Source organism: Trachypithecus francoisi, unplaced genomic scaffold (genome assembly GCF_009764315.1).
Source record: "Trachypithecus francoisi isolate TF-2019V2 unplaced genomic scaffold, Tfra_2.0 Lachesis_group20, whole genome shotgun sequence".
NCBI classification, from domain to species: domain Eukaryota; kingdom Metazoa; phylum Chordata; class Mammalia; order Primates; family Cercopithecidae; genus Trachypithecus; species Trachypithecus francoisi.
The window spans coordinates 61,850,578-61,861,264 of NW_022681466.1; the positions used below are offsets into that span (position 1 = coordinate 61,850,578).

The 10,687-nt window shown below is 40.4% G+C and overlaps 1 protein-coding gene across 2 annotated transcripts in view; it reads left to right on the forward strand.

Moving 5' to 3' along the window:
- The window catches only part of LOC117067691 (myosin-2), a 28,438-nt gene extending 19,268 nt beyond the window's left edge, over positions 1 to 9,170 (forward strand). The window contains exons 24-40 of one of the 2 annotated variants that reach the window (XM_033184544.1): positions 3 to 179; positions 262 to 407; positions 491 to 581; positions 664 to 1,053; positions 2,159 to 2,285; positions 2,973 to 3,091; positions 3,233 to 3,429; positions 4,166 to 4,349; positions 4,426 to 4,591; positions 4,694 to 4,818; positions 4,977 to 5,285; positions 5,374 to 5,577; positions 6,151 to 6,276; positions 6,369 to 6,539; positions 6,623 to 6,727; positions 6,849 to 6,944; positions 8,886 to 9,168. In XM_033184544.1, the coding sequence (XP_033040435.1) occupies positions 3 to 179; positions 262 to 407; positions 491 to 581; positions 664 to 1,053; positions 2,159 to 2,285; positions 2,973 to 3,091; positions 3,233 to 3,429; positions 4,166 to 4,349; positions 4,426 to 4,591; positions 4,694 to 4,818; positions 4,977 to 5,285; positions 5,374 to 5,577; positions 6,151 to 6,276; positions 6,369 to 6,539; positions 6,623 to 6,727; positions 6,849 to 6,944; positions 8,886 to 9,038 (2,886 nt within the window). In that variant the 3' untranslated portion in view covers positions 9,039 to 9,168. Of the gene's footprint in view, positions 1 to 2; positions 180 to 261; positions 408 to 490; positions 582 to 663; positions 1,054 to 2,158; positions 2,286 to 2,972; positions 3,092 to 3,232; positions 3,430 to 4,165; positions 4,350 to 4,425; positions 4,592 to 4,693; positions 4,819 to 4,976; positions 5,286 to 5,373; positions 5,578 to 6,150; positions 6,277 to 6,368; positions 6,540 to 6,622; positions 6,728 to 6,848; positions 6,945 to 8,885 lie in introns of both variants that reach the window. The other variant, XM_033184542.1, reaches the window with a different exon arrangement.
- Positions 9,171 to 10,687: the final 1,517 nt, after the last annotated feature.

Here is a 10,687-nt window from a genome sequence, read left to right on the forward strand (position 1 = left end):
AGGTGAAAAACCTCACAGAAGAGATGGCAGGTCTCGACGAAACCATCGCTAAGCTGACCAAGGAGAAGAAGGCTCTGCAGGAGGCCCACCAGCAGACCCTGGATGACCTGCAGGCAGAGGAGGACAAAGTCAACACCCTGACCAAAGCTAAAATCAAACTTGAACAACAAGTGGATGATGTAAGTCTAGTATCATCAAGGACGTTATTTTCTTCTAAAGGAAGATAAGCATTCCTTCTGATTCAACATTATTTATATTTAGCTTGAAGGGTCCTTGGAGCAAGAAAAGAAACTTCGCATGGACCTAGAAAGGGCTAAGAGGAAACTTGAGGGTGACTTGAAGTTGGCCCAAGAGTCCATAATGGACATTGAAAATGAGAAACAGCAACTTGATGAAAAGCTCAAAAAGTAAGAAAGAAAGAATTGCTTATGGATTTGCTTCCAACATTGGATACGGACTAAATTGTTGTCCTTTGCTATTTTTCTAAAAGGAAAGAGTTTGAAATCAGCAATCTGCAAAGCAAGATTGAAGATGAACAGGCACTTGGTATTCAATTGCAGAAGAAAATTAAAGAATTGCAAGTAAGTGCATGATTTTCATCAGTCTGGCTCGGAGGCAGTTATGATACAAAGAAGCTGAGTTTGTATTTTGCACCATTTCCAGGCCCGCATTGAGGAGCTGGAGGAAGAAATCGAGGCAGAGAGGGCTTCCCGGGCCAAAGCAGAGAAGCAGCGCTCTGACCTCTCCCGGGAACTGGAGGAGATCAGTGAGAGGCTGGAAGAAGCCGGTGGGGCCACCTCAGCCCAGATTGAGATGAACAAGAAGCGGGAGGCTGAGTTCCAGAAAATGCGCAGGGACCTGGAGGAGGCCACCCTACAGCATGAAGCCACGGCAGCCACCCTGAGGAAGAAGCACGCAGACAGTGTGGCCGAGCTTGGGGAGCAGCTTGACAACCTGCAGCGAGTGAAGCAGAAGCTGGAGAAGGAGAAGAGTGAGATGAAGATGGAGATTGATGACCTTGCTAGTAATGTAGAAACGGTCTCCAAAGCCAAGGTACTACAAGTTCTGGGAAATTGTTATTGAAAACAATGCCTTACGGACACATCATAGTTTACACAGGGCACTTTTTACACATAAAGTCATTTGTTAATTGCAGTAATTCAGGGAAGTAAGCACAAAAAAATCAGTATTTTTACTATTTCCATTTAACAAATAAAGGATCAGAAATTCAAAGAGGCCAGGCACTTTGACCCATCACACCATTAATAAATGACAACACCAGTTTTTGAACATAAGCCATCTGTGTTCTCCAAGTCTCCAGTTAGAGAACAAAGGTCTCCAATAATTTCAAGGCAATTGAAGTGAGGAAAGTTTCATCATACATAAAAGCAATGAAGTATTTTGGAACATGCTTTTAGAAAATGTACACTATACAATTTTAACAAAATCTTAAAATTAGAACATAACCTTAACATTTTCAAATTAATATTGAACAGAGCTTCATGATTAGCTTTCATAAAATATAAGAAAAATTAGCCAGACATGGTGGCGCGTGCCTGTAACCCCAGCTATTCAGGAGGCTGAGGCAGGAGAATTGCTTGAACCCGGGAGGCGGAGCTTGCAGTGAGTCAAGATCGCACCACTGCACTCCAGCCTGGGGACAGAGCAAGACTCTGTCTCAAAAAAAAAAAAGAAGGGCCGGGCACGGTGGCTCACGCCTGTAATCCCAGCACTTTGGGAGGCCGAGGCGAGTGGATCACGAGGTCGGGGGTTTGAGACCAGCCTGGCCAACATGGTGAAACTCCACCTCTACTAAAAATACAAAAATTAGCTGGGCGTGGAGGTGTACGCCTGTAATCCCAGCTACTCGGGAGGCTGAGGCAGGAGAATTGCTTGAACCCAGGAGGCAGAGGTTGCGGTGAGTGAGCCGAGATCACGCCATTGCACTCCAGCCTGGGCGACAGGACGAGACTCCGTCTCAAAAAAAGAAAAAAAAAAAACTTTTATGCATTACATTACATACAAGACAATTTGGTTTATTTTCTATATTAAGATAAATTTGTATTTTTTATTTTGGGGAGAAGGTATAGCAACTGCAAAGGTGATTATTATTTGTTTAAAAGGTCTCTGTTTTCTTCTTTTACTTTTTCTTCCATAGGGAAACCTAGAGAAAATGTGCCGGACTCTAGAGGATCAAGTGAGTGAACTGAAATCAAAGGAAGAGGAGCAGCAGCGGCTGATCAATGACCTGACTGCGCAGAGGGGGCGCCTGCAGACTGAATCTGGTAACTCTCCCCTCTTCTGTGCAGCTTCAGGGTGGAGAGGATGCGATTAAGAACAACTGATTTGGTGACGTGGGAGCCTAATAATAGCAGCTGAGAACATGTCTGATTCACCAAACGACTCAGACACCTGACCTGTGTGCAAGGTCATCTTGGGACAATGCTGGAGATAAAGGTTTCAATTGAACAGGATCAAGCTCTGTTCCAGAATGTCCTTGAGTATTTGCTCATTGTGAGGACGTTGGGATTAGGGGTTACTCCAGCATGAGTCCAGGGCTTCTCTTTCAGGCCAAGTTTCTCTTTATTTTATGTGGGTCAACTAACTTCCAGAATGGGGCAACGAATAGCCCAGTCTCTCAAAAGTCTTATGGAATGGGGACTATGTAGAATTAGACATTTTAGCTTACTTGTTGACAGTCATCACGAGGTTTCATACGATATTATAGAATCCTGAAAGAATCAGTTATGGAAAGGACAAAAAGAATTTAAGCTGTATTTATTCATCCTGATGGATCTGAAAGTTTCACCATAAAAACTGAAAACTTGGCACTGAGCATGAAGATGTCAGCATAGAATTCAACCATCTGAGCACTCAATTTGGGAAAATAAGAGTCAAAATTTCTTTCTAACATGGGCTTGCAGAATCTTCTTTTTCACTTAAAAAATGGTGCCATTTCTTTTGTCCATCAGGTGAATTTTCACGCCAGCTTGATGAAAAGGATGCTCTGGTGTCTCAGTTATCAAGGGGCAAACAAGCTTTTACTCAACAGATTGAAGAATTAAAGAGGCAACTTGAAGAGGAGATAAAAGTAATTATGACTCTAAGACAGACTTTTCCCATATGAGCTGATTCTACATGGAGCCTGTTATACCAGCTTTCAAAAGGTTTTGAAAGTTAAGAGTTAAATATTTAAATATCCAGTAAAACGAAGGTGTAACTGTCTCCATAGGCCAAGAACGCCCTGGCACATGCCCTGCAGTCTTCCCGCCACGACTGTGACCTGCTGCGGGAACAGTACGAGGAGGAGCAGGAATCCAAGGCTGAGCTGCAGAGGGCGCTGTCCAAGGCCAACACCGAAGTTGCCCAGTGGAGGACCAAATACGAGACGGATGCCATCCAGCGCACAGAGGAGCTGGAGGAGGCCAAGTATGTGCACAGATAGCAGAGAATGAGCAGAAAACTTTGCATATTGAATCAGAAAGACATGACCTTTGAAGATTCAGTGAATTAGTCCACAGATGCTCGTTAATTGGCTTCTATGTGCCAGTCACAATCAGGCCCTGAGAATAAGATATGAATAAGTCAAATATGGTCCCTGCCTTACGATCCTAAAATCTAGTTAAGAATACAAAGAAAAGCAAATAATTACACTGATAATTAGGGGCCTCACTGCTGTTTGTCAAGCACAATGAGTTCATTGCTGCATCAGGGGCTTGTACCTGCTGTTCCCTCTGTCTGAAATACTCTCCCCACAGACTTCCCTGTGGTTCACTCTCTGACTTCTTTTAGCTCTTGACTCAAATATTATCTCTTCATGGAGGCCTTCACTGAACATCTAGAGTAGTTGCCCGCCATTTACTCTATTTTATTTTGCTTCACTGCACTTATATCTGTAAGGTATTATTACGATGTTCTGATTTGCTTATTGTTTACCTCTCTCACTTGTTTGTGATCTTCATGAGGCAGAGACCTTTTTTGTCTTGGTCACTGCTATGTAGCCAGTGTCTGGTTCATAAAAGAGGCCCATCGATATATGTTGAAAGAATGAAAGGTGGCTGGGTAGCATTATTGTGAAGTTTCTAATACTCTTCAGCGTGTGTGGTAATAGCTCATAATTCATATTATGGTTCGCTTCTCTCTGAAAACATGTATAATCTTCAAGGAAGAAGCTGGCCCAGCGGCTACAGGCTGCTGAGGAACATGTAGAAGCTGTGAATGCCAAATGTGCTTCCCTCGAAAAGACGAAGCAGCGGCTGCAGAATGAGGTCGAGGACCTCATGCTTGACGTGGAGAGGACAAATGCCGCCTGTGCCGCCCTTGACAAAAAGCAAAGGAACTTTGATAAGGTAATTCCTCCAGCATCCTCTGCTCTGTACTCTACTCTTTTGTCTTTACAGCAGGTAACAGGTCTTGGTTTTTCAGATCCTGGCAGAATGGAAACAGAAATATGAGGAAACGCATGCCGAGCTTGAGGCCTCCCAGAAGGAGGCCCGTTCCCTTGGCACTGAGCTGTTCAAGATGAAGAATGCCTATGAGGAATCTTTGGATCAGCTAGAAACCCTGAAGCGAGAGAACAAAAACTTACAGCGTGAGTCCCTATCACATTCAATAATATTCATAACTTGGAAGAATCTTTCCCTTACGTCACGTGTTTAACCAAATACCTACCTGTCCTTTACTCAAACAACAGAGGAGATTTCTGACCTCACGGAGCAGATTGCAGAAGGAGGGAAACGTATCCATGAACTGGAGAAAATAAAGAAACAAGTGGAACAAGAAAAATGTGAACTTCAGGCTGCTTTAGAAGAAGCAGAGGTATATGTAAAATTGTGCATTATAAAAAAATTTGGAAAAAAATTAGGTACATCTGCAAAGAGTGAATAAAAAGACACATAGCACAAAATTATTGGTGTCCAGAAAAACCTCATAAAGCTTTTGGTTCCTTACTAATGTCACCTCTTGCTGTCATTAAGGCATCTCTTGAACACGAAGAGGGAAAGATCCTGCGCATCCAGCTTGAGTTGAACCAAGTCAAGTCTGAGGTCGATAGGAAAATTGCTGAAAAAGATGAGGAAATTGACCAGCTGAAGAGAAACCACGTTAGAATCGTGGAGTCCATGCAGAGCACGCTGGATGCTGAGATCAGAAGCAGGAATGATGCCATCAGGCTCAAGAAGAAGATGGAGGGAGACCTCAATGAAATGGAAATCCAGCTGAACCATGCCAACCGCATGGCTGCCGAGGCCCTGAGGAACTACAGGAACACCCAAGGCATCCTCAAGGTAAATGGGTCCCAAGAGATGGTCCCAGGACAATTGGGGTGCCTGCAACCCTGAGAACATGGTGTCTCAATGACGGTTTGTTTCACAGGATACCCAGATCCACCTGGATGACGCTCTCCGGAGCCAGGAGGACCTGAAGGAGCAGCTGGCCATGGTGGAGCGCAGAGCCAACCTGCTGCAGGCTGAGATCGAGGAGCTGCGGGCCACTCTGGAGCAGACAGAGAGGAGCAGGAAAATCGCAGAACAAGAGCTCCTGGATGCCAGTGAGCGTGTTCAGCTCCTCCATACTCAGGTGGGATTCAGCACAAAGAACTCTCCTGTAGTGAATTTTGTATGTCCCAGAATAGATAAGCCTGAGTTTTTATAAGACCTAATATGTCTATCAAATTTTCTTTTCAAATAATACAGAATAGTAATTCTGCATTATTGAGAAATCTTTCCCTGTTTTGCTTTGAAAAACTATTGTTGATTTGCTTCCTATAATAGTCTAAGGCTGCCCATATTCTATTGTGTTAATATCTTTATTGGCCCTCATTATCAATATTCACATTTCATTCTGGAGAAATGGAATGTTATGTGCATGTCCATTATACTTTTATCCCTGTGAATGGTCTATGGGTAAATGATAATTATAAAATTATAGAGCTATTTGGTCTGCTTGTGACCTATGCACTTGAAGATGCTGAATATTCTGTAATATTTCTATTTTATTTAATTGTACTACAAAACACAATCCTTTAATTCTTTAATATTAAAAGGCATTTTTTGACTTGCAGATTTCTATCTGAATTTTTTTTCAAGAAGTGGTTACCAATAAATACTATGGTAATACAATTTTTAAAATGTACGAACTCTTTTTAAACAGAACACCAGCCTGATCAACACCAAGAAGAAGCTGGAGACAGATATTTCCCAAATGCAAGGAGAGATGGAAGACATTCTCCAAGAAGCCCGCAATGCAGAAGAGAAGGCCAAGAAGGCCATCACTGATGTGAGTGGCAGGCACACTTGCCCACTGATTTAGCAGTAAGATTTCCTGACATCTGTAACTTTCTTGGTTTTCTTGATTTATTTGCTATTTAGGCCGCCATGATGGCTGAGGAGCTGAAGAAGGAGCAGGACACCAGTGCCCACCTTGAGCGGATGAAGAAGAACATGGAGCAGACGGTGAAGGACCTGCAGCTCCGACTGGATGAGGCTGAGCAGCTGGCCCTGAAGGGTGGGAAGAAGCAGATCCAGAAACTGGAGGCCAGGGTGGGTCTCCCAATATCTGTCTATTTCCATCTGCTTTCAGTGCCTGATTGGATCAAAGTTCTTAAGAGCCTACTTATTTGTAGGTACGGGAGCTGGAAGGAGAGGTTGAGAGTGAGCAAAAGCGTAATGCTGAGGCTGTCAAAGGTCTGCGCAAACATGAGAGGCGAGTGAAGGAACTCACTTACCAGGTACGGCAGTAGTTTTTAGCAGCTAAGCGCTGGTCGAACTCTATGTGAAACACTCATATGCAATGATGCAATAGTCATGTGCTTTAGTAATTAAGGTCCTGGACTTTTTATAATCTTTCAGACGGAAGAAGATAGAAAGAATATTCTCAGACTTCAAGATTTGGTAGATAAACTTCAGGCAAAAGTGAAATCTTATAAGAGACAAGCTGAGGAGGCTGTAAGTATTTTTAAGACTGAAGTCCTCAAATTAAGCTAATAAATAATTACTACCTCTTGTAGTGAACAAGCTATTTGCTTTATAGACTTCTGCATGTGTACTTAACATTTGTTTTTGTACAATAATTATTGTGTATCATTTGTAATATCAGTAGCTTCACTTTAAAAGTAAACTTTCAATCCACTAAGAAACCTGAAAAAAATTAAAAGCAGAAATAATACAGGCCATATTCTCTGGCCACAGTATGATGGAGTTGTAAAGTGATAACAAAATATAAGCAAAAATTCTTGGGTACTTACATATTTAAAAAACTAACTTTCTTAAATAACTCTTGGTTTAAAGTGAAAATAAAAATATAATTACTAAATAATTATTAATTATAAGTAAAAATCACAAGGAAGATGCTACTTTTACAAACCTACAGAATGTAGTCAAAGCTGTGCTTGGAGGCTGATTCATTGCTTTAAATGCTTTCATGATGAACCAAAAGTAAAAATAAATAAATAAACGGACAGTCCAATAAAGAAATTATAAATAATAATAAAACAGTAGAAGAAGTACTGTTAAAAATAAAAGTAGAAATTGGTGAATTAGAGTATACTATTTTCTATTTGATAACTTCATTAATATTTGTAACTTCTGGGGAATTAATAAAATAAATGTATTATAACTAGTTTAATCAAGGAAAATGAGACAAAATGCAAACAACATTAGAAGTGATAAAGGGAATAAGCTATACACATAGAGGATTACTTTTTAATATAAAACATACATCTATCAATAAAGTTGAAGCCCTGAAAAAAATTGATGATTTTTCTAGGAGAATATAAATTACCAAGTTGGCTGACTTACTTCTGGAAATGGACCCAAGTCCAGATAGATCTTTCAAAATTTCAAGGAACAGATAATCCCCCAGCTATGTAAGCTGTTCAAGAGCATGGGAAAAGATGGAAAGCTGTCCAATTCATTTTAAGAAGCTCACATAGCCCTCATACCAAAACCTGTCCAAGAGAGAACAGAGGGAGAAAAACTAAAGGCAGTTTTACTCATAAAGACAGTTACAGCAAAGATAAATTACTAAGTAGTAAAAGTCTTACTTTATTAAAGGAATCGTCTTCCAGTGACTAAATAAGGTTAATTCTTACAATGTAAAGATTACCTAATATTAGGTAATCTGTCAATAGAATCATTACATCCAATGCAGGTGGAAAAAAGTAACCATTTTGAAATGTGCCAAAATGATACATTTATTTCAATTAAAAAAATTTTTTAAAACAATAAATTCATTCTTTTTTTTCTTTTTTTTTTTTGAGACGGAGTCTTGCTCTGTCGCCCAGGCTGGAGTGCAGTGGCCGGATCTCAGCTCACTGCAAGCTCCGCCTCCCGGGTTTACGCCATTCTCTCGCCTCAGCCTCCCGAGTAGCTGGGACTACAGGCGCCCGCCATCTCGCCCGGCTAATTTTTTGTATTTTTTTTTTTTAGCAGAGACGGGGTTTCACCGTGTTAGCCAGGATGGTCTCGATCTCCTGACCTCGTGATCCGCCCGTCTCGGCCTCCCAAAGTTCATTCTTAATAATGATAAAAAAAACTAACCCAAGTGAAAATCATCAACTTACAGCAAGCATTAACAACTATGACTTTAATATTCTTGCCTTCCTCTCTAAGCTTATATTTTTCTTCTTATTCTACTTGTGGTACATATATATTATGTGTTTTGGTTGCCAAAATAGAGATGTAAGATATATATCATATAATAATATATATATATATGACACCAATAAATAAATCTTAAAATTAATTTCAATGATAAGCCCTAGATGTTGCTTCTCCATAGATGCCTTTCTTCTCTTAGGTCTAAAGAAGAATCCTTTCTTCTCTTAGGTCTAAAGAGTCTAGAAAGATGCAAGTGTGAGTTCCTTACAATTCCATTTTTATTCTCAGGAGGAACAATCCAACACCAATCTAGCTAAATTCCGCAAGCTCCAGCATGAGCTGGAGGAGGCCGAGGAACGAGCTGACATTGCTGAGTCCCAGGTCAACAAACTGCGCGTGAAGAGCCGGGAGGTTCACACAAAAGTCATAAGTGAAGAGTGACCATGTCCTGATGCCATGGAGTGACTGAAGACAGGCACAAAATGTGACAACTTTGGTCATTTCCCTCTGTCATTATTGTGTATTCTACCCTGTTGCAAAGGAAATAAAGCATAGGGTAGTTTGCAAACAATATCCTTAGACTGGTCTTGTCTTTTCTCTTTCCTGAAGCCATGTCAAAGTTTGAATAGTCACAGAGCTGCCAAACAATCACGTTTAGTAGGTGACGAAGTATTTATGTACTCACTTTTATTCTGGGTCTACAGCAACACCTTAAGGCTGTAAAGGTGTCACTTATCAAGAAAGACTGCTCTAATGAACAGAAATCTGGAAGTCTGTTTTCTTTCTTTCTGAACTTTCCTTATATCTGAGTACCGTAAAATCTTAGAAAGCTCCTGCTTCCCCTACCATGAACCTTTTTCAGGATGGTACGAGCTATATTCTCATATAGGGGATTCAAACTGAATTGTATCATTAATTCTCTTTGTTGAATAACTGTTATCAAGAATATAAATCCAAAATATTCTTAATTAGCCCATGGATATTTACATTATTAATTCCAATGTACCATATGCCCACAGTATGTGCACTGGGTAATGGGTTTGACATGACCTTGCTCTTCATGAAGCAAGTTTCAAAATTAAATTAAATATGACTCTTCTCCCTGTGAAAACTACAGGGTGCCTATCAAACCTGGAGACATAGAGAGTATTATTTTACGTGTTATAATGTAGTATCCATGAGCTATTAGCCTATGTTTCTAGTCTTCATGGTCTCTCGTATAATCATATAAAGAGCCAAAATAAATGCCTAAAAGTGTCAAGAAAACATGATCTCAAAGTAGATTATTCAAATGTGTATTCAACACACATAATGATGGGTATGAGTTTGGTACAAAAAGTAGATATCATAGCAATCTGGACTACTCAGAGACGTTTCCCTAGAGGATCAAGATTTTTTAACTGGATGCAGCTGAGATGCATAGCCAAAAATATAACCTTCCTCGACAGAATAAAGGAAAAGCTACATGGTAACTTCCCATCAAATAGAAAGTAAGAGTATCTTGGTCTAAATGGCACTGTGTGAAAATAATGTAAATTAGACATGGTAGTTTAACAGGTAAGTTGAATTCACACTGTCGCACTGGCCTTAGAAAGGGTGTGGAATTGCTCTTCTCACAGCATAAGCCTTTCACTTTATTCCTGTATCACCTGGAATTGCTTAAGTGCTTTATAACATGGCAGTAATAAACAAAAACAATATCTTACTTCCTACTTATTGAAAAGTTTACCCAGAGCAAGACAAAAGGTTGTCTGAAAATTCCCATCAAATCCTATTGAGAACATTATTAAAATGTTCTGTCATCCTGAAAATCATTACCCACATTTTGCAGGTGCCTAGTAAAGAAACAGACAAGTAAGAAAGTAAAATTATGTACCTGTGGTAACAAAGCAGGCTAACAGATGGCTAGGAAAGGCCCTCTCAGATGCACATCCCTGCAATACCCTTCCTGATGGCTTTAACCTACCCCAGGTAGAAGAGTGTCACAAGCGAGTATGCTGGACTGCAAGTCAGGTGACCAGAGTCTAAACTGCTGTGTGATTTGTGGAGATTCTCTTCTATTCTTTGGATCTCAGTTGCTTTATTAGTAC